Genomic DNA, 24485 nt, shown 5'->3' with positions numbered 1-24485 from the left:
ACCACAATCTTTGCCATTGACAACAGTAACTCAGTATCTCTTACTAAATTCTTAATAGTTTTTTTTTACTTTTAAGTTTAGTTTTATTCCTATGGAAACTATTTCTTAGAACTTCTGTTAATCATGCCATCAAAATCCAAAGTGTTTATAATCTAAAATTATAGTTAAACTTTAAATTCAAGTACAAGTTGAGTTCCAAACATATATTTTAATTTTATTGTTGTGTCAAAAATTGTGATGTTTACTAAAAACACATAGATAAAGCACAATTAAGTAGTGTCATTAAGCTTAACTCTACATTTTATGCTACAAAGTCATTTTAGTACCCTTATTATTTCCTTGAGTCTAACACTTTTTTACTCTTTAGAAGTTCTTGGGAGTAGTTTAACTAGTATAGAATGCGTTAGTTAAAATTCTGTTTGAAGACATTTTGTATTCCACAAAATAAACTTTAGCCCAACAGTTTTCAAAGCTAATATTTTTATGGACCGAATTGTTCATTGTAATACATACTGACATCATCTTTTGCACAAAGCACAGTGAGTTTACAAGATTTGGCGTGACAACACAATTTCCACAATGTCATTTCACCCTTAAGCTTGATGGGTACAAATCTTGTAATCTTCCTCCTTATCCCTAATCCTGTTGGTTACTACATTACCTGATCCTTGTTTCAGGACCCTAAATCTAGATTCCTGTTCAACCGCAAATCCTCCTTCTTATGTTGTCTTAGACATGGACATATGTGATTTCTGTGGAAAAACATGGCCCCCGAATTACCAAGATTGTAAGGAAATATTAATACAATTTTCTAGTTGTGTAGAACTGAATTTAACTGAAAAAAAATGTTCATACGAGTATTTTTACGATATAGGAAATTGGCTTTATACTGTAGGACTCATGGTAAGACCTGGCCCCGGATCGATTTTGGTTTTGTTTTGATATCCCCATAGCCAGGAAACACCATCTGTTCAAATTTACATGTACATATTTGTGTGTGTCTTGGTTAGCACGAAAAAGTTTGATAACCAGTGTGATGTGACTATAGGATCAGTTTTATGGAGTAAAAATGGGTTTCCCTCAAAAACTCAAATTATAAAACATAAAATATTACCATAGATAAAACATACTCCCTTAGTAGATTTCCCATCCTTATGGACCAGCTGAAGCCAATTTTACTGTTAGTTCTGCCCGGTGTACTGTAGAGCTGTGTTTTGTTTTTAATTAGTTTCTTGCTATTTCAGTAATTTTTTTTTTTTTATTTATTTATTTACTTTACAATCTGTTCTATTATATATTGAACAATAAGTAAATACTATGTAATACGAAAAATTGACTTTGGAACATTAAAAATAGCTGTTAAGCACTCTCAACAACAAATTTTTCAATAAAAACACTTTACAAAAATCTGTAGGGCAGGTCCAGAATTTATGGCCTCTTAAGTCTGTAAATTGTATCCATGTTGTTTAATAAGTTAAGAGCTAAATGATTTTGATGAGATTCCAATTTCGTAATATATCGTTCACTTATGGTCATGATTTCGTCCTTAACTGTAGGCATCTTAAGGTCTTGATGTAGTGTTCTATTGCTGACATACCATGGTGCATTTGTTATCTTCCTCAGCATTGTCGATTGGTATCTTTGGAGAATTTCTATATTAGAAGTACTCGCTGAGCCCCATAGTTGCACTCCATATGTCCAGATTGGTTTCAATATAGTTTTATATAGCAATAATTTATTTTCTAGACTAAGTTTTGATTTTCTTCCGATGAGCCAATTTAACTGATTAGATTTTAAATTTAGTTGCCGTTTTCTCCAAATGTGTGTTTTCCAAGTTAACTTCCTATCTAAATGGATACCTAAGTATTTAACCTTAGTTGCTTCGGGAAGTTGGGTGTTGTTTATTGTGACAGGAGGACAAGAATTTTGATTTAGAGTAAAAGAAATGTGGACAGATTTAGTTTCATTAATTTTGAACCTCCATGTCTTGAACCAATCAGTAATTATGTTCAGATTTTGCTGTAAATTTAGAGAAGCTTGAAATGGATCACGATGAACAGACAAAATCGCAGTATCATCCGCAAATGTAGCAATTTCTACCAACTCATTTTCTGGGAGATCTGCTGTGTAGAGAATATACAAAAACGGCCCGAGGACACTTCCTTGAGGAATCCCAGATTCAATTGGACGTAGGTTAGTGAGGACGTCTTGATATTTAATTTGGAAAGTCCTGTTTTGAAGGTAGGATTTTAAAATGCTATAAATTGAATGGGGTAAAAACTTTTTTACTTTATATAACAAGCCAACATGCCACACCTTATCGAATGCCTGGCTAACATCCAAGAAGGCAGCTGAACAAAACTTTTTATCTTCCATACTTTTACGTATCACGTCAACAACTCGGTGAACCTGTTCTATGGTACTGTGTTTCCGTCTGAAACCAAACTGATGTGCAGGAATCACATCTTCGCCAATAAGTTCTTGTATTCTTTTCAGAAGAAGTTTTTCAAATAACTTAGACATTATTGGTAAAAGACTTATGGGTCGGTAAGAACTTACCTGGTCAAGAGGCTTCCCAGGTTTCGGAATGACTATCAATTGTGCTCTTTTGAAATGATCTGGTACATATTCAAGTTTTAACATTGTATTAAATAAAATAGTCAAAAACATAATTTAACACCTCTTTTAACCAAATAAAACTATCTAATCATAAACAATGACTTGTAAAATAATAGAAACAAATTGTAAACAAAACACGACATCTACTAACAGTACACCAGACAGAACTTGAGAACTAACAATAAAATTGGCTTCAGCTGTTCCATAACGATGGGAAATCTACTAAGGAGTATGTTTTATCTATGATATTACATTTCTAAACTATTTATCAGAGTTAAAAAAATAAATAAACAATTAATTAAGATTCCCACAATATTCTTATGGAGAACAAGTAAACTGTTGTGTTTTGCTTGTTTATGAATATTCTGATAACATTTGGCAAATTAAATTTATTAATTTAATCTAAAAAATCAGACTTTATTCCCTTCCCTGTTGCAGAAAACCTAATTAATCGTCTAAACTGATGCTATTTAGAAAGGGAATGAATCTGACATTTAAGGAATTATTTGAATAAAATTCAATCAGGCCATTGGAAATTCGCTTGGTGTGCAGTTTATTGTGGCTGATATTTTAAAATTAGGGGGCAAATTAAACTGGGACACTAAATATCTTACAACTTTAGGAAAAAGTGTAAAAATTGTAAAATCTATATATAAAAAAATATTGGTTTTTCTTTTCCGAGTCGGTTAGGCTATTCTACCCGACCGATCTTTATAATTTTACACAAAGGTATGCACACACAGATTTGCCATCAAGCATCGGCATTCATTTTTCTGACGTGCATTTCTAGTTATGGACAAAAGCAACTTCCTACTTGTATATTTCTTATGGAAGTTAAATTTTCTTTTTCTTTTTCTTTTTCGAGTTTGTTTGGTTCTTCTACCTGACCCATTTTCATACTTTTGGCCCTTAATTATAGGTATGCATCCACAGATTTGCCATCAAGCATCATCATTCATTTATCTACGACCAAAAATCATAAATTTGATTTTTTTTTCTTACTCCAATCGTTATAGATGTATTTCACCAGTTCTAATTGCATTGTCCTATATATTTTGGTATAAGAACCTTCAATGAAATACCAGCTTTCATTTGAGATATTGATTATTAAGATCCGACATAACCTGGAGCACCCTGAATCAAGAATAAACAATAATTATAATTATTTTGGACTTATCTGCAATCAATTATACGTATCTCCATTTTTATTTCAGTTTTCTTATATGTCTTTTGGTCTTAAAATATTCCTAGAAATAAAAGCTTTAATTTTATATATACTGTATTGATAATTTTAAAGATGCTTATTACTCAATCAAAAAACATACATTTGATTATTTCTCGGATATAGAAATCATTTTAGATATATTTACTCAATTCTAATTGCGTTAACCTATATGTTTTCATCCAAGAACCTTTAGTGAAATATCAGCTTCCATTTGCTTTATTGATTATATAGATTAGACGTACCTTAAGCATGCTACTGAATTTACAAACATCCCAAATTGTTCTAAAAATGGAGTTATTTGTTATTGATTAACAAAACAATAACAAACAATTTTAATTGGTTTTTGTTGGGGGTTAGTTCAATGATTTGATTTGAACCCCAACAGTAACCGCTGATATTGACGGGTTTCACCCAGTGTTTACTTAAATTGTTTGCTAATATTCTTACTTGAAAATATGTTTCTTGGTTTTAGAGACCCATAAATATTTGGATAAAAATTACGTTCAACAGAAACAAATTCATCGCTCTTAAGGTGCAAAGCACGTCATTTGACGTAATGTAAATTAATCTTATTTCCCAATCTCAAGTCAGTACCTATTCACAATCCACACCAGTGTGCCAGTATTCTCTCTAAGCGTTTTAAACTTATAGTGCTACATCATTTTATATTTGCCTCTTTGGATGGTTTTATACTGTCTTACAATATCTTTCATGACGTTATATGTAAGAAGAACATCTTTTAATGTTTTCTTAGATTTTTGTTGTGTTCTTTCAGTTCTGCAGCAAACAAATAATTGATAATGATTAGGGCAAAAGTGTGCATTAATATTTTTTTTATGACTCAAACTTTTAGAATGGTTTGTTTTGGAACATAAATTTTGAGGTTAGATTAGGTTGGGTAAGGTTAAAAGTTAGGTTGAAGTCAAATCAGACATCAATTTCGATTCAATCGATTTTTAAAACTTGTTTTAAAGGTTGAAAAAATCACAGTTTAAGTCAATATATTTATTTAGTTTGACAAAATAATAACTAAAATTAAAAAGTAAATAGCAAATCATATCCGTTTCAATAGCTTTAAAATGAGGTATTTTGCAACTTTTAATCTTAATAAACTTGTAATACGCTTCTACCATTAACATTGCCGTTATGGGCAGGAAATCAAAGATTGCCGGCGGTCCTGTTGATCCTGTTGGTAACAATAGAGTGAATTTGTATAGATGTCAATACCTTCTTTTAACGCATCAACTTTTATAACATTATATTCAGATTTGCGATTTGTATCGAGATTGTGAGAAAAGTTGATAGTGCGTGTCTTTTTGATAATTTAAAACAACTTTCCTTTATCATAAGGCTTTTAATAAATAGTCGTGGCTAAAGAAACAGCTGATCTTAGTCGGTAACAAACCTACAAGCCATCTCACTCCATTCATCACTCATATATATAGGTACATTTAAATATGCAACATTTTTTTGTTCCTTAATTAATTCAACAATATGGATCCAATTGTTATGGATACTTTGCTAGCTTTAGTTAGTGTTTTGGATCTTGTTGGAGGATCGGGCTTGATCCTGGCATGTCTACAAAAGTTTGAAGGTCCGTACTGGCACTGCTTTACCTTTACAATTAAAATCATACAAAATGCCACTGGATGAACAAGTAAAAAAAATGTTTACTGCTGTTATTAATCTAAAAATTATTTTAGACATGAAGCCTGATATCAAAACTGAAAAAGAGCCTGCAAAGGATGAAGCAGCCGAAGAAATTGCCAAAGATAAACCTCAAAGTCAGCGGCCCCAACACACGAGGGCTTCAGACATCATTGTACTTACAGTTCTCGCCACATTCCTTCTGCTCTACATTCTCATCAAAGACTGGCTGTTGATAGTAATAAACGGTGTACTACTGTGTCTCTATGTGTTATTTATTCGACGACGACTGCCTCTTCCCGTCTATGGAACAATGGACCTCGTTGAATATCTAAACAAACTATCATGACTGTCAATATGTTTGAAAATACACGCTTTTAACGTTTTGTTGTTTAATTAATCCTGGCGAAAGAGTCAGCTGGTGCTAGTAATATAGCTACATTCTCTCACACATTCTACACTAATTTGTTCAAATTTGGGGGTTTAATTCCTTATTTGTGTGCTTATTGGAAGATTTTATAATTTCAATGTGTGTAATAGGTGTAATCTCTTTAATGCGTGGAGTTGATCAAGCTACTTATTTGTTCCTAAAAATTCTAGTACATGAAAGCACTAAGTGGTTCTTATGCTTATCCACTGTAATAGCTTAAATGAAATACATAGCAGCTACATAGCTGAAATTTGTGTCATTCTGTTCAAAAATGGTGTCAGCAGTAAATGTTTATGAGCCTTATTGTGGCATAAAAGCAAACTATGGATTTATACACGAAACCAGCCCTTAGTTTAACAAAAACTGCCCTTGTAATTCTTACGCTGTTAAGTAGGCTTGCTGTAACCCCTTTTCTTTTATTTTTATATTAGTATATAATCATAATGTAAACTGAGAGTGATAATAGTTTTAATTTTTTTAAGTTGTAGTTTTAATTTTTTTTTGCGTTGTGATGAAAAAAGCGTTGTTTATCATAACTTGCACCGAAAGTGATTTTCTTATTCTCGTCCCCGGCTTTTCCTCATGTGTAAAACATGCTCTGACATGCTTGGCTTCGCTTTGTATGTAAAATTTGGGCCCACACTGGAAAATGCCATTTTTGGTTCTTGCAATAAAATGTACTTATTCCTACAAAGAGTTTTCTCATCAAGTCTCCTTGAAAATCATTAAGTGAGAGAGAGGTGTAGGATAACAAGAGCACACTCTAGCACTACCTAACATTAAACTCAATCATTTATGAACCCAGCACAATATACACTATATTACTACATATAAGAAAACATGTCTATAACGTGTGTTGTGAAAGATAAAATCACCCTCTCTGTAAAGGGATACAAAAAGACACATGATGGAAAAAAAATAAAAATACCCCCGCCGCAGCAAACCTGACGCCTAAGCGAATTTCCATTTGGCTGAATTGATTTTCAATTGATCTATTTAAATAACATTAGGTTTAACGAGTACCTAGGTTTGCTGCTACAAGGAAACTAATAAAGTGTGTGTTTTAAGTAAAATAATTATCGCTTAGTATAAAATGAATATATTTGCCAAGTTTGATCAAAAGATATCCATAAACAAGCAAACTACAACATTTTACAATATTCTCCATAAGAATAACATGGGAATTTTAAATTTACCATTTTTTTAGTTTTCTCTGTAACCAATAACCGTACAAAAACACTTTGATATACTGAATTGTTTGTTTTTTTAAGCTCTTTAAGAAGGTTTAGAGAAAAATTGGGAAATTTTGTGTTTTGAGGGTCAAAAGTGAGAAAAACCAATTTTTACCCCATAAAACCCCCCATAAAACCCTGTTCCCATGGTCCGATCATGCTGGATCGCGAACTCATTCAAGTTTATCCCGCCTTACACCTTCAAACCAAATTTCATCAAAATTGGATAAAAATTACTCAAGTTATCGTGTTCACGGACACACACATATATATATATATATATATATATATATATATATACATATATAAAAATTTGAACGAGTGGTGTTTTTGGCCTCTGGGGACATCAAAATGAAAAAGTAAATCGGTCCCGGGCCTAAGTCTTACCATGAGACCTACGGTAATAGCTACTTCCCTATAGGGAAATTCGCTAAAAAGGAAAAAATATTGTAAAGAACAAATTTCACTTTAGCAGTGCTACACACCATAAAGCTTTCTATAGACTTTTCATTAACTTAGGCCTACAAAATTCCTTTGGCTAATAAGTTAGCCCACATTGAACCCAAAGTCATTTCTTTCCTAATAAAGATAATTCCTAATTTATGTTTTATTTCTGTCTAATGAGGTAAGTCTTTATCTTAATCTTATAATTATGAATTATTCTAAGAATAAATAGATTTGGTAAGTTACAATATATAATTTATTAATGAAGTACAAATATAAGATAAGTTATTGGTTGAATTAGCTACAGGGTAAGTTAACAATGGTAAATTTTCAAAATGGTGGGGGTTCCAAATGGGATAAAAAGATTCTAGGCTTATATTGGGTTGGTTTCTTCTAAAGTACTGATTAATATTTAAATAGATGACCTCTTAATCTCAGGGAGGGGTGGTCGTGCCGGTTCGAATGATATATTAGGCTTCTTTAAAATGTAGATAATTTAATTTAGTTACTATTCTGAAATACTAGGTTCGTGATGCTATTAATATAATAATATTAATGTCTAAAGAAAGATTCCAAATGGTTTCACTGAATTTAATGAAATAAAATAGAATTTGAAGATTAAATTTTGAATAAAAGTTCAATTTGAAATATGTATATCTTGATGAGTTAGGTGAATTGGGCCTAGTAGGCTATGCTGATTAAATGTCCAATGAAGATTAAATTTGTCCTTAGTTAAATAAGATGGATGATGGTTACCAAATTTGGAGTGTCTGTCTTCTTATAAATTGGTACTCTTCAATGCACTTGTCCAATACTTTTGGATGATGAGAAATTTAAGTTTTAGGTTTTACTTTGGGATTATGAATTTTAGTTTAAATTAAACACAATTTCCAACAGAATGATGTTCACACTGTGAAGAGTTGGCAGGATCTGGGGAGAGGCAATGGTAGAAGCTCAGGAAGTCCATGTCCATTGTTGAAGTGATGTACAGCTGGTTAATTTACATGAATGACACTTGCCACAGTAAATTTGATTTTCTTTGGATAATTTTGAAAAATGATACTATATTTAAGATGTTATTATTATATTGCAATTTTCTTACAATTCTATATTATTCTAAATAAATGATTATTGTTGGTTTTTGATAAGTACAGGATAGGTATGGACAGAATTGGCATAAATATTATATTGTAACATAAAATAGGATGATGTTTCTGTGGGGTGATGGGATATTATATAACATTGAACAAAATTGGATAAAATAACACATTAACAAGGAGGAACATATTAAATAACTGATAATACATTATCAGGGGCATTAACAGACATTATGGGAGAAAATACACAAAATAATACAGAAATTAATGTTAATGATGAATGAATGACATGTAATATTACAGCAGTACACTAGCAGGATTTAGGTGAAAATCCTTTATTGAATATTTTATATAAATACAAGTCCATAATACGTATACTGTACAAAATATTTTCACTTATACAGCAATCACATTCAGTACCTGGAAATTGTCTAGGTAACCAAGAGGTAATAGTGCTCGCTTTTAAATCTAAAGGTTGCTGGTTTGCTTCCGAGCAGTGCTCTTTTGTCAATTATATTGGTAATTCTTTCTAACTATTGAAATAAAAAGATCAATCTAATGTAAAAATAAGATTTTATTCACATGTTGTGTATAGCTTTCGAATCGCTAGTAAAATTTGTCATCTCTCACTAAAGTTTGGCAATCAGGATGTATACCATGGTAATCACAAGCAATATAAGAATTGGTGTCATGTTGATTTTCCCATTCAGAAGCATAACAAAGAATGAAATAAACAGCATGAACAAGAAAACGTCAGCTTCATTCATTCTGGCCTCGATCCTGACATTAATTTCTGAAACAGTTTTTTGGGTTTTACATAAAAAGTTTACTTAAGGAAGATTAAAGTATTTGTTGTACAAGAGTGGTCCTAGCCTTACATTTTTTCGTGAGGGCGTTGTCCAAATACACATGTAAAGTTATAGGTCAATTATTTGAGGGGCATGGATTATCCAATAATATGCCACAAACTTACCCGGTGAGAGGGGGTCGGGGGTATCCCAAAAATATTGATACCGTGTAATTGATATTTCAGTGTTTAAAATGCATGAATTGGCCATTTTTTACACTTAACACGTTCGCTACTGCAATAGTACGAAATTTTGCATTCACATGGACCATCAGGGACGCACATATGCGACGGCCGGTTTCCACCCATAGACTGCCGTCGCATATTTGCGGTGGGGTTCTAATGTTATTAAAATGCTTATATCTTTGTAATGGTCTATTTGAAGGCACTGAATTCCCTGCAGTGGTCTACAGAGATGTCTGACGCACAACTGCGTCGCTTGGTCTGTTGATATGATGATTGGTGACGTCATATGATAATTGGAAAAACTGGTCTTTACTTTTCTGCATCGCCTTATGTATGTATGCAGTATTTATGCTGCATTATTCTCTGTAGCTTTTATATTTGTTCAGTTGAAAACTGTTCTTGAATAATCTGTGTTTTTTACTTACTTTTATCTCAAAACACAAACAAAAATAAACTGTCGCATATATGCGACGTTTGGTCTATTTCAAGAAAACTATGATAATTTTCACTATTGTCTTTGCTGTAGACCGGGCGTCGCAAATATGCGACATTACAAAAGGTTGTAAAAAATATAAAAAACAAGAATAAATTATTTAGAAACACGATTGTAGCACATTACAACAATATAAATGATCACTGTTTGACAGGTTTTCACCCGTGGTGACTGTGTGTACTGTTAACCAAGTGACAGCCGGTCTATAAGATTCAAATGTATACCTCGGTCTGTGGCAATGACCGCGGCGTCGCATATATGCGACGCTCAGTAGCGAACATGTTAAATTTCAGAATTCTTTATATAGATATGTTGATAATGTTTTCAGTAGTAAGTTTAAGTAAATTAAAGAAAGTAATGCAAAAAAGTAAATAATTTATCATTAATTTAATCTTGTTTTTGTATATAAAATTCTACATTAATAATCAGACTTTTATTGTCAAAATGAATTCAATTTCAAATAAAGCAATAATAATAATAAATATTACAAGTCACAAAATGTTTACGTTGACGTGTTTGGAATGGAAGATTTTTGCAAAGTAATGACACCTACATGACTCCCACGGTCCTCACTCTCAAGGAGCCCCAGTACCATGGTGAGGTTTCATGGCAATCTATACTCATGAGCAGAGGTTAGAGCTTGGAAGGATAAGTTTTAGCATTGACTATATAACACTACTAGTGTTATATAGTCAATGGTTTTAGTATTTCGTGCCAGTATTGCTGGGACAGTAGCAATAGTAAATCGGTTAAACCATAAACAATTAGTGTATGAGTTAAATTTTAAATTTATATGCTTTATATCAAAACAAGAAGTTATGACCTATCTTACCATCATAGATACATTATTATACTGGTGGACAGCAGTTTTCTTGTTCACTTTTAGTGCTGGAAAAATAGAAAACTTGACTGTCTAATTGCTATTACATTGGAAACAAATTAAGAAATAGATTCCAACCTATTCATATGGGCCCACATAAGAAGTATTAGGTAGTTTAAAAAATTACCTGAAAGCGACCAATAATTTAGAAAATAAAATAACAGTCCGTTGGAAAATACCTTATTTTAGGTAACAAAATATGAAAATATTGTATGGTGGTTTATACCAAATATTAACGAACATGCTTAGCAAAATTAAGGGATGAAAAAAGCTGGAAAGATCTGTGGATTGAGATTTTAAACACTTATCGAGTTTCAACAGAAAGCAATTCAATTTGAAAAGTTTCAGCAATGAACACTGCAGAGAATATCTGACGAATTATTGAGAAAGTGAAGTGATCCATGACCCATAAAGGAAATTGTTTTGCGGGTTTAAAGACTGATTGCCAAGCAGTCCTGTACATCATTTGATGAATAAGAACCTATTTCACAATGCTGACAATTTGTTAATGTTTATATGACAATTAATCAGAAAATTCATTTTATATGTTTGGAAATAGAGGTACCAGGAAGCCATTTCACGCTGATCAAAATACATGCTGTTTAAACAATAATATGTTCACATTAAATCTAGATTTATAAAAAAAATTGGTTGGAGATAAAATCAAATAGTTTTACTGTAACTAGGGCTATAGACCCTACTTATATAAAAGGCAAACCTGCATACTGCATACCTACCTTTTTGACTTACATGACAAATTCTGATTTGCTGTTCCTCTCCAAAACTATAATTTAAATTATTCTTTGTTATTTTATTGTTCAAGTTATTGACATAGTTTCCATGGCTTTTTAATATTTCTAGTACCGGTAGTCTGTAAGTTTATCACTCCTATTGATTTCATGTAAGGCTCTTTCTAAGATGCTATTCTTGATATTATTACTTTGATGTAGAATAGAGAAGATATATTTAATAAACACAACAAAATAATCCAGTTCTCTCTATAACAAGATGGATAAATGTCATTATAAGATCACATTTGATTTTAAAAACCACTTTTTAGCGAATTTCCTTATAGTGAATAAGGTATTACCGTAGATGGCACCGCACAACCTAGATTCCTGACTAATGATTTTCTTTTGCATTTTGTTGTCTACAGAGCCCAAATTATAAAATAAAATAAACTTTACAATAGAATTTTATTTATAAAATAAGTGGTAGATGCCTTACTATTTCATTCAGCTAAATTTTCTTCGTTATAAACTCAAAGCACAAGTTTAACTGCAGTAAGCACATTATTCGCTTACAAGTCAACCAAGCCCCGCGTATTCTGCTAGTAGGAAATAAATCTAGTTCCCGGAAGTATTTGAGTAAAAATCCAACCACACAAATGTTCCCTTAATCTGCAGCTTTTCTTCAACGGGGATATTTAAAAAACCGGTGAACTAGAAATATTTAAAAACAAGAAACAGAAAATAGTCATAATTCTTTTAATGCTTAACTAAGAGAAAATTTAATAAAAATAAAAGATTTTTATTCATACAAAAAAATCATTAACAATAACAAAAGTAAACTAGCTGCATAGTCATATACAGTAGTTCATTAAACAAATATATGGTTTTAGAATCGTCACTAGTTAGTAAAACTACAAAACCATTTAGGCTATTTGGTATGATCACAGGTAATTATTTACTGAACTTAATCACTGATCTGTATCCTAATTACCTCATTCACAAACACCTGATTCTGTTTGCAAAAAAAAAAAAAAAAAAAATAGATACACTACACTAGCCCACAACAGTTTATATCCATGGCTTATTGGTGATTACTTCCACTCCAGCAAATGATCAGAAAATAGTGCACAAGTACAAATACAATTCTTATTCATTTTTTAGCTTCTTTTCCTTCGTTGCATGAGAAGTTGATACAGCACTAACCGTACATGAAGAGGTAGAACACAACACAACAGTAAATTTTCAAAGTTCTAACGGTGATGCAGTTTTTTTCTCTTGTTCCAACAAAGTATCAGGAGGTACTACCGCCACCGCACAAGAGCTCATATTCACATTTCGATTGGGAATCCTGAATATCTCCTAATATCTTTGTCCCACCGATACATCAGCAAGTAGTAGACAAGCCACAACAATCCACATGACACCAAGGCTTCTGGCCTGTTGAAAATGAAGAACAAAAATATCAGATACAGTGAGCATAAAAACACAACAATATGAACAGCCTTCATGATCCACTTCAATATGATAGCAACACAAGTGAAATTACTAATTGACACAGGTGGTTTTGACAACACTTGCTTGGCCTTTTGTTTGTTTACTCGCATGAAAAATATAGTTCATCTGTAGTAGATGTAAAAGTTTTGAAATGTGTCAACCAACATTATTGCAATATTTTTGTTATTGTTTTTGTTTACAATATATATTAGAAAAATATATTAATTTAAATACCTAGATTAAAATTTAATCCAGTTTAATCTAATATATGATTATTATTATAGTGTGAGGATTCTTATGCTATTGAAAATATGTTTTTATGTGCGTTTCACGTAGGCGATTCAGTTCATGGGCGTACCCAGAGACGATCAGAAGCCAGGATAAGGTATAAAAAATTGAGATTCAAGAACAATTTTATTAGTACGAGAAAAGATGAGTAAGATAGTTCACAGATTTTTTAACAATATTTTTTCATTAGTTTCTGAGTTATTTCTTTAATAAAATAAAAATTCCAAAAGTAGTAATAAACAGACCAATTTCTTGCAATATGTATAAACTAACAACTTTGTGTAGTATAATGAACAAATATAAACCTATTTTTAGTATTTTTGTGACATTATTTTGTTTTCTTTTTTCATTTGCCTTCAACAATAATAATGTAACGAAGAAAATTGCTCTACGGCGTAAGTTACATTTCTGGGGTTATAAATGGATGTGAAAAGTTGGCATGGACACAAAAAATACAGTTAAATGTGTATTGTAAAGATAAGCAACCTGACCTGTCCCCATTGGCAGAAATAAAGCCACTTTATAAACTATGACTTTATATCACTGGATTATCGAGCTAGGTTTGTTATATTAATGTCTCAAAATAGCGTAAAAACACTATTATCAGCATATTGTTTATAAAAATTTTCCGTGAGGGGGTTGGGAACCCCCGGACCCCCCTCCTTACTGGGCCTCCCAGGCCCCCCCCCCTGGTGGGCCACCCCTAGTGACTCCACTAGGGGTTTCATGCCACTAGGTTTCAAGTACGCTCTTGCCCTCCCCCCTAGTTTCGATCCTGGGTATGCCCTTGATTCAGTTTGCTGATGTCTGTTTAGATATACATATTTTATTTTATGCAACATTTTACAATTTGTTTTACACTTTGTATGGAACACCAGATTACAAAACTTTTGTTTAGGCCAATAAAATTGAACTATTAGATTAAATTTGCTGTGTAGCAAAAAAAATAGTAGGACAACAACTAAATATTTTCTACACATTCCCGGAAGGACTTAACTTTTGATAATTTAATTCATTCATTTTCCATTGTAGATTTAAAATTCCTGTAAGTGTGTATACCTAAAAAATAATCTTAAGGTCATTTTTGTCTGTTTTATGCAGATGACATTTTTTTACGGTTTCTTCGTGTTAATTATTGGAACTGTTCAAACCAAATTTAACAATCCATTTATAAACTTATCACTATAAAAGTAAATCGAAAAATGTTAATAATGCAGCCTAAAACAACAGAAATACATCTAGTAAACGTCGGCGCACTCAAATGTTGATACCATAAGAAACAAAACTGGTTTAAGATTTTACAATACGGCCTAGGCTATAAGAAGTCTAGACCTATTTTAGGTGTGCAAAGTGAAGTAGGAAATGTAAGTGCCCTTAAAATATAAAATAAACTATACATTTATGAGAATATACTACTTTAAAACATTTAAATATAGGTTCTAATATAGCATACACAATGTTTGACAAGTAAATACCAAATTCACGTCTTAAACCAAATCTTCAATTATGATGATATATTTAAAAAAGCTGATTGTAAAAGGTTTTTACGTTATAAGTAGTGTATTCAGCTCAAATTGAACTACACTACTAACTGTATTAGCAGCAGGTATTCAAGTGGACATCTGCAACTGAGTGCTAACAATATGTGTTGAGTTGGAACATTATACCCTACTTCTCAAATTCGGTGTTCAAACATCATCAAAGTTTTAGGTCTGGTTCTTTGTTAATGATTATTAAAAAGGTTCCAAATTAGTGATTTAAAAACCTCATATGTATGCGGAAACCGCAAACCGGAACACTATATTCAATTAGCAGTAGTCTATGCCTGGTGTGTAGTGCAGTAATTAAGGCTAGAAATAACAATCAAACCAGTTATCAGCTGTCTTATATTTGCTGGTAATCCTATACCAATTAGCTATGCATTGTCGCTTTACATAAGAACACGGGTAAAGGAAGGACCAATCAATGACAGCTGATTGTTTGATCAAATGCAAAAGTTAAATGCGTTTAGTTCATTAACTGAAAAGCTACACCATTAATAATTACACTGCAGTAATGTCAACTACTATTGCAGCTCGTCAAACATTAATGAGGCTGACTGCAAAAGAGCTTACAGAAACTGACAGCTGTGCCCTACTCGGCTTTGTCTCTTCTCAATTTTTGTTTCATCATTTTTTGCAATAATAAAAGCAAAATTACAAATTTTCTAACATTATACACGTTTTCATGACAATACCATATATAATTAAGGCCTTAAATGACTATTTTCCGGACAAGAGTTAAAGAAATTACTGATTTATATTGAATACACCTTAATTTGAACCAAGTGAAAGTGATAGGTACTGATTGTAATCTGTAACATCTTTTATGTCACATGGCATATCTCAGTAACTGTAAATAAAAACATTGTAAATCTTAGCACTTTCTGTGAGTGTTTTATTCTACGATATTCTTATTAAATAAACAAAATATCACAGCTGGCATATATGTAGATGCGATTTCTATGTACTTCAGTGAAAAGTCAATGGTGGCTCTTAATTAATGTTCAAGATACTATGTATTAACTATCTGTTTTGTGTATGTTGTTAATTGATGTTTGATTTTATTGATCACATTTTTGTACTGCTGTAGTTATTTTATATTTCATCCAGGCAAGTGAATATTTTTGGTATTAATTATCTCCATCCAATGTCGTGTCTATTGAATTAAAATTCAACACAGGTAATGTTTCCAATAAAAATACACTTTTTAGTAAAAAAATAATTAAATCATATAGTTAGAGCCTCATTTTAGTGCATTATCGTCATTTATATACAGGGTGTCCCACGAAGAGGTTTACACTTTTGATTTTATATTACTTGCCCATTTATGGGCCAACAGTTCTGAAACTACACAATTTATAAAGTAGGGGTTGCAAATATACCGAAAAAGTTTCAGCTCCCTAACCCTTGTAGAAACAAAATAGTGGCATTTTGAAAATGATACTTTAGGATTGTGTTAATATGACAAATAATGACTAAACATACCTCGTCAGACAATCCTTAACATGTAGTTTCAAATTTGCTACATATGTTTCGGCGGTTATTTAAACATCTCCGCCATCGTCAGGGAAACAAAAGGATCCACTTGGTGTGTCGTCAGAATAAATAAATAAAACCTACATTTTACACAAAACATAAAAACAACAATGATTGGCGTCAATAGGCACAATATGCCTATCATTGTTGTTTTTTGTTTTGTGTAAAATGTGGGTTTTTTTATTTATTCTGTCGACACATCAACTGCACACCCTGCCGTGGACATGGCAAATGTACACTGCAATCATTGCAAATGTACAGCATAGGTACAAATAGGTGCATATTACAAATTAATATGCACCACACCCGTACCTTGTAACTCTGGTAGTATAATATATTTTCCAATGCTATTTGAATAATTGTACACAATGTTTTAATTTTATGAACATTAATAATTTATTTTTGTAAAAAAATTCAACCGACTTCAAACGCTCTAAAAAGAATGAAATAATTTCAATAAAGTAAACTTTTGTATTAGGCAAGCTCACGTATTTTAAGTCGGCGCGGCTCTATGATGATTTTTGATACAAAATTGAAAGAGGGTGTCCATATTGCATGTGACTATAACTAAAGGTGTTAATCTGCATGTCTTTTTCATAGTTATGCGTTAAGTGTTATTTTATTACCGTAATCAGAGATCGGCATTATAGTGGTATTAACGAGTATCTTTAAAAATATTATAACGCATTTAAATGTTTCTAACTTGGAAAAGTAACGTTTTAATACTAAACTAGCTTCTTTTCCCTATCATAATATCAAACTAAATTATTTTCCTATTCATATAGAACATTTGTGTGTGTTATTTTCATAATGCATTTATTCGGAAGTAAACATAAAATACAAGAAAATATTTTCTTTAATATATAAACAAATCAGTTCAGTGTGTTTTTTTATATATTTATGTTATCCAGCTACAATTTATTGATTTTTAAAATACACACACAATATTTAATTTCAATTTGCAGTTTGAGCGCCGACTTGAAATACGTGAGCTTGCCTAATACAAAAGTTTACTTTATTGAAATTATTTCATTCTTTTTAGAGCGTTTGAAGTCGGTTGTATTTTTTTACAAAAATAAATTATTTCATGATTTTTAGTGACTGTATAATTTTTTATATATTAATTACTTGAGGTTTTTTGGCAAGCAAAACTGTTTGAAACAATCAAAAGTTCCACAGAACAATCATTATTTTAAAACTGATTGAGTCACCTGTTCAGGTTACATAATCAACATTTTTAGATATTCCTTAAGAAAGAAAGAGTAAGTAAAAAACTAATTGTCTTTTCTAGATACATTGAAATGTCAGACATCATCGTTTCCTGCAATCGGTGTACTTCTACATTATAAAAAGAAATACAGTAACGTCTCGAGCCTTTTGGAACAATATGAAAGTTATTCCTCAGCTACCAGCGCTAAAAAATCTCTCAAAAGTGGAAAATTGGTCGTTAACACGTATAGTACCTTTGGAAAATATTATATGAAAGATTGGTTCAGCTAAAAGTGGTGTAAGTCATGTAGGGGGCTTTGTTTGCTCAAGATATAGCCTAGTCGAAATTGCAAATCATCTTCCTCTAGGACTTTCCGAAGCAGGCATAATAGTATTGATATGTTATAGTAACTGGGTAGAGAATATTAATAAACATTCCACATCTGCAAATGAAATATGTATATGAAAGGTTGGTTCAGCTAAAAGTGGTGCAAGCCATGTAGGTGGTTTTGTTTGATCAAGATATGATGGATATAGCCTAGTCGAGATTGCAAATCATCTTCCTCTAGGACTTTCCGAAGCAGGCATAATAGTATTGATATGATATAGTAACTGGGCAGAGAATATCAATAAACAGTCCACACCTGCAAATGCATGTTTAGTAATTAAAATATTTAACACTTTTAAGACAATTGACGATTATGTACTGTCACACTTCTTAGGTTGTGTAAGGAATAATTGCATTTAATTTATATTTAGACCTGTTTTACGAATGCTTTGGTTTTCACAATACACCTTTATTTGTCAATATCATACAGCTATTCACTGAAACATATATGTTTTTGTAAGTCAGAATATTCAATACTAAAAACAGAATTACTGTATACACAAATCAGGTCAAACGTTAAAATACATGTTTTATAGTAACCAAAACAAAATGCATTTTTCTCAATGTAATTAATTAAGGCTCCACGGCAAGAAATATTTTATTGATCAATATGAAGCAACTGTTTCAAGAAGAATTGTCTGTAGCTTCATTTAAATGGTTTCAACTAACAGCTGTAGGAATGTTATTATTATTTATTGCATTCTCTGCACAAATGTAAACAATCTGCACAAATGTAAACAAAATAAATGTTGAATATTTAAGGTTTTCAGAATTTTTCACCGAAACAAATATTATACTTAAACATAATATATAAGGTACCTAATAGAAACTCTCCTGGTTATTTTGGTGGTGGAACCACACTGATCGGTAAAAGAATCACAGAGAAATTGGTGAACATACATAGAAAAAAAAAAAACATCGCCACAAACAAATTGAGAACCTCCTCCTTTTGTTGGTAGTGGGGAAGTCGGTTAAAAACCAAACAGTCCAAATATTTAAAATCCAGGCTGTGAAGTAGCATTCAACTCCTTTTAAAATCATTTTATTCAGAATAAAACATTTTAAAAATAAGTTTTGTAAGGAAAATTTGTGTAAAATATTTTAAAAATTGTGGTCAAATATTTTTAAAATAATTATCTTGTTTCAGGTTTAAAAGGTTTTTAAAATGTTTTTAAAATAGGTCATGTTATTTTTAAAATATTTTTTTAGTTCATGTTTAAAATGTTTTTAAAATAGGTCATGTCATTTTTAAAATATTTGTTAGTTCATATTTAAAATGATTTTAAAAATATTTACCAGAGAACAAAAATATGTTTTAAATAATTTTTTTTCGATATGAAAATTTGGTGTAACATATTTTGAAAATAATTTTTAACATTTTTGATTTTTTTATATAAAATATTTTACCTTTTCTGTTAAAAACCTTTTAATAAAGTTTTTGGCACTTAATATTTTAATGTTAAAACATTTTTGAAAAAAAGTTTTTATATGATATTTCGTGTTATCAATTATTTTCAGAAATAATTCTCAGCCATAGGATAGTATACACAAAAATTGTTGTTTTCATCCTCCATCAGCACATGAGGTATGATACATAATTTTGAAGTAAAACAATTGTAAACGTAAAAAGTATATTTGGAAAACTGTAATCGCAAATGTTGTTGTTTCAGGTAACATAAAATACTGTCTTATTTTACAACGCGTGATTGATTTAAACTTATTTTCGGGCCTATTTCTTGATACATTGATGATACATGAATGCGTACACTGCACTCCATATACTTTTATAATTGACGTAAAACATAAAAATGTATTTTTACTCCCAATATACATTAACCATTTTCCTGAATTCATGCCAGTACATTTTCTTAATCGATTTGAGAAAAGGGATATTTTTGCCTAGAGAAAGTTTTTCTTAGAAGGAACAGTAGGAATTTACAAGGGTAGACCCTTACTGCGCCAGGACTAAATAATCCCTCTCTAGCAAACACCCGTACTGCGCCAGCACTTGTCCAGGTAGGCGAGGGGGCGCCTTCTGGTCAATCTACCCATTGGAATTTGGGATGTAAACAAACCACACACCCTTACGCACCATTGGTATTGCGAATGTAAACAAACATCACAGCTTTCGTTATTTGGAATTCATATTTTCAACTTTGTTTTCCCCACTTATTATTGGTCACATATGTTTATATTGTTTTATTTGATCCCCCTCCTGAAATAATTTCAGTTGTTCGTTAGTTGTCAACGTGAGGAGTTGAGTTGTAGTTGTTATTTTGTTTCAATGTGTTTTTAGTTGTTGAGTTTCGTTTTGTTAGCGTTCTATTTATTTATTTGAATTAAAGTGTTTAGTTTTTAATCATGAAGAAAATTTTGAGTGAACGGGGAAAAACTTTGTTAGTTACATAGTTGAAAACTTATATAGTTACGTCAAAGATCACCCTAGAGGAACGGTGGAGATGTCCAAATAACAACTTATTGTATTTTCTTTATACTTGCCGAGCTCTTTGTTAGTTTTTTTAGTTATTTATTTAAAGTCTCCATATACATACAAAATTAAGAAAATTTTTTTAATGCTCTTAAGTCAAGAAAAATTGTTGAAATTAGTTTAAAGTCAGGGACATTTACATTAATTTTGCGGTATGGTTTGTTATGTTGAAATGAAATAGTTGCTGCAGAGATTAACAAAAGTTATGAAAAATTGGTGGCATATAATATGTAATTGTTATTACCATTTTTCTTATTTCATTTAAAGCTGCAAGTACATAGAATTTGATTTCTTACTAGGTATTGTTTTAGCATATAATTAGTCATAAGACCATAAGATATTGGGAACTAATACACTTTTTTAATGTTTAAATGTATTCTGGAATATCATTCGCCTTCCCATTAATGTTAGCCTATATATAGTATACTTATAGAAAATACAAACTGAATTTCGACATATTATTATTTCTATTATGATTGTGACAGAATTATTCACTTCAAAAATCATAATTAAAATTTTATTCAATTATATTTTATTATACCAACAACTAGAAGCAGATATTAATATTTGGATCAGCATTGTTACTCAAGTTTTTATTTCATAAAGTATGTTGAGTATTGTAGTAATAGGTTTTAGCACAAAATACAGTAGGTATTATGATTGTATAAGTCACAGAGTGTTTATAAATAAGTGGATAAATAAGTTTGATTTGATTAACACACTGAATTTAGTTATACGGTATCACACTGAATAACTCATTATTACGACAGTTTCTCTCAGAACTATTATTACAAAGAAAACACCGCTCTGGCGCAGTACAGTTCTGATTTTAGGGGGTAGATTTAAGTGCTGGCGCAGTGAGGGCCTTCTACCTAGGCCTCTGGCGCAGTAAGGGCGCCCCGATTTACAATAAGGGGGTGGGGCAGGTGCGAAGGTCACTTCCACTTGCCGATTTTCTTCTCCAAGGAGTGTAAAGTTTGGCACCGGTTTGCGATTGGTTTGGGGTTGCTGCAGCCGGACTTGGATTGGATGCGAATAAAAATATCGAAAGTTCAAAGAGAAATATCGATAGTAAGTGTTAATACAACATAATGCTATCGATAGTCAATACTAACATCGATTGTGATAGGCTCGATATTTCTATTCTAAAGTTTACCTGCAGTCTAAGGTAGAAAATAACTAAGTATGTTAATAATAAATAACTAATAATATTATTGTTATTACTATGATATAACCGTAATACTCTTTTAAAAAGGAGTATCTCTGGTCTTTCGATATGCGATGAAAATCGTATTAACACGATAGTATCGAATGGGCCGGACCGTAACGCCGAATAGCCGAAGCCGAGGCCGCCACTCCGCCAGCCGCCATTATTGCTGTTTTGTTTAGTTGTGTTGTGGAAGTTGCTTCGCTTCAGTCCAGTCCAGTTCAAGTTTTCACTTCTTCTGTCTGCCTGCGCTACGCTCGGTGCGGTCTTTCGGTTGATTTAACTTAGTATTTGTGTGTTTCAACCGTTTTATAAAATTTAGTTTTTAATTAATCAGTTTTTAAGTTAGATTCAAAATTTTAGTTTATAGGTTGTAGTTTTCGCTAAAAATCAAGCTAGGTTAGGTCTATCTTCAATTCACCAAATTTTTATAACCCTCAAAGGTAAGTGTTCTGGTTTATTTGTTGTTGACCTTAGTTTTTAAGCATTGGGTTCACTATAGTTTCTGTGTTCTAAACTAAGTTAAACTTTTGTTAAAACGTGCAGTAAGCTATACGTGAGTAAATGTAGGATACCTAGAAACTAAAGTAGCCTACCAGCCAAGTTGTGGATTTTTAATTGGCTGTTAAGTTAGGCCCTACTGTATATCTTCATTAATCTTGGATGCGATTTTAGTTCATTATTTCACTAACTTAAATACAAGACCAACTTGCCTATAAGAACATTTTATTAAAGTTAAATGGCTTTAAAATTGGGCTAGCTTAGATTTTTTTAGAATTGAATTTCCAACTTAGGCCTTAAAATAAATGTAGCCTAGCCAAGGCTAGCGTTAACTCATTTATTCCACACTACACTATTTTGATAAACTTCCCATGCCAGTATTTAGGCCAGAAAACAGCGGTTTGCCGCCAGCTTAATCAAATGGGCTTTCATTAGGTAACGGTACGTACTAGCCTACTGTACTGTAATGAGTTTTACCGGACACCAATTAGCTGATTACACTGTATTTGGTGATGAGTGCTTAAGAACAAAAATATAAACTCTCTTAGGGGTTATGACTAGTGATTGTTAGGTAGCCTAATCCTTTAGTCTGTGGGTAATTTAAGCTAAATAAGGATTTGTACAGATTTAGTAGTATGGCGTAAAATATCATACGTCACTTGTCCAAAACTAGTTTACCGAACTCATTTGGTAGTCCCGTCCGGTAAACACTTATTTTCAGGACTAGTAACGTATATACTAAGTATTACGTAATTTTAGGTCTTGTGGTTATGATAATGGAATGCAGGCTTTGCCTTCACTAAGATTATATCACAACTACCTTAGTTAGGCATAGGCTTAGCCGTATGTTAGCTTATCAAGTATGCATTTTTTGGCTACACTTTACTTTACGTCCTACACTCATTTGAATGAAAAAATCGATCGATATATCGATTATTAGATAAGTTATATCGTTTGGTTAGTTAGGTAAGGTTAACCTAACCTAACTAACCAAACGATATATCAAATGAAACAATCGAATAATCGATATTTTCGTTCGAATTAGTGTAGGACGTTAAGTAAAGTGCAGCCCATTTTTTGGCTAAGGGTTGTTGAACAAGTCTTGTTTCTGTCTAACAGTTTGTTTATTCATATGGAATACAACATTTCACCTATCATTTATTACAATAGTATATTACGTTACTAGTCCTGAAAATAAGTGTTTACCGGACGAGTGTCGTCGTTCCCGTGCGAGACGAAGTCGAGTACGAGATTACCATACGAGTCCGGTACACACATTTTGGACAAGTTATGTACGATAGTTTACGCCATGCTACTAAATCCGTAGAAATCCTTATATATTTCCACCAAATAAAGGTCTAAAAATCACTAGTCATAAATGTTTTTGTTTATAACCACTCACTGCCATCTAAATACAGTATAGCCTAATCAGCTGATTGGTGTCCGGTAAAACTCATTGCAGTACAGTAGTACGCAATGAAACCCCATTTGAATAAGCCACTTACTGCTGACGTCACTTTGAGGGAACACCAATACCGCAACGATACGGTTTAAGCCATCGGCCCCGGTGGTTTAGTGGATAGCGTGGCGGGCTGATAATCCGAATGTACCGGGTTCGAATTCCGTCGGTATCACTATTTTTTTTTTCAAAAAATTTGTTCCATATCAGCAAGTTTGGTTGGTTTGGTTAGGTTATGACAGTTTAATTTTATAATTAAAAAATTGTAAAATTGAATTTTTGGTATTTATAATTTTATTTTATGAACAAAACTATTTTTTAGGTTAGTAAACTATAATTAGATTTTTCCATTATCAGCACGTTTGGTTAGGTTATGACAGTTTAATTTAATATAACAAAAATTTTAACATTTTCTGTTTCTTCAAACGCAGCAGTCAGTGACGTCAGCAGTTAGTGACGTCAAACGGCACCTGAGAAATCTTTCGTGTGCCCCACCGGTTAAGGAGATACTGAATTACATATGTTAATTTAGGTTAAAAACCG

General features: G+C 31.9%; 1 protein-coding gene and 1 long non-coding RNA gene across 2 annotated transcripts in view; one reads left to right on the top strand and one right to left on the bottom strand.

Annotated features, from left to right (window-relative positions):
• LOC129001602 (cyclin-D1-binding protein 1 homolog) overlaps positions 1-5877 on the top strand; it is a 35441-nt gene extending 29564 nt beyond the window's left edge. Inside the window, exon 9 of the mRNA XM_054428956.1 lies at positions 5548-5877. Coding sequence (XP_054284931.1) covers positions 5548-5560 — 13 coding nt within the window. The 3' untranslated portion in view covers positions 5561-5877. The remainder of the gene's footprint in view (positions 1-5547) is intronic.
• A 3401-nt stretch (positions 5878-9278) lies between these two features.
• Positions 9279-12471, bottom strand: LOC128999249 (uncharacterized). The gene is made up of 3 exons (XR_008491260.1): positions 11838-12471; positions 11053-11108; positions 9279-9487 (listed from the first exon to the last, which is right to left on the bottom strand). It is a non-coding gene; the product is annotated as an uncharacterized LOC128999249 (long non-coding RNA).
• Positions 12472-24485: the final 12014 nt, after the last annotated feature.

Source organism: Macrosteles quadrilineatus, unplaced genomic scaffold, assembly GCF_028750875.1.
Source record: "Macrosteles quadrilineatus isolate MER2022 unplaced genomic scaffold, UCM_ALF_1.0 Scaffold_8__2_contigs__length_117827958, whole genome shotgun sequence".
NCBI classification, from domain to species: domain Eukaryota; kingdom Metazoa; phylum Arthropoda; class Insecta; order Hemiptera; family Cicadellidae; genus Macrosteles; species Macrosteles quadrilineatus.
The sequence above is the reverse complement of the archived record's forward strand: the minus strand, read 5'-3'. Positions and strand labels throughout refer to the sequence as shown.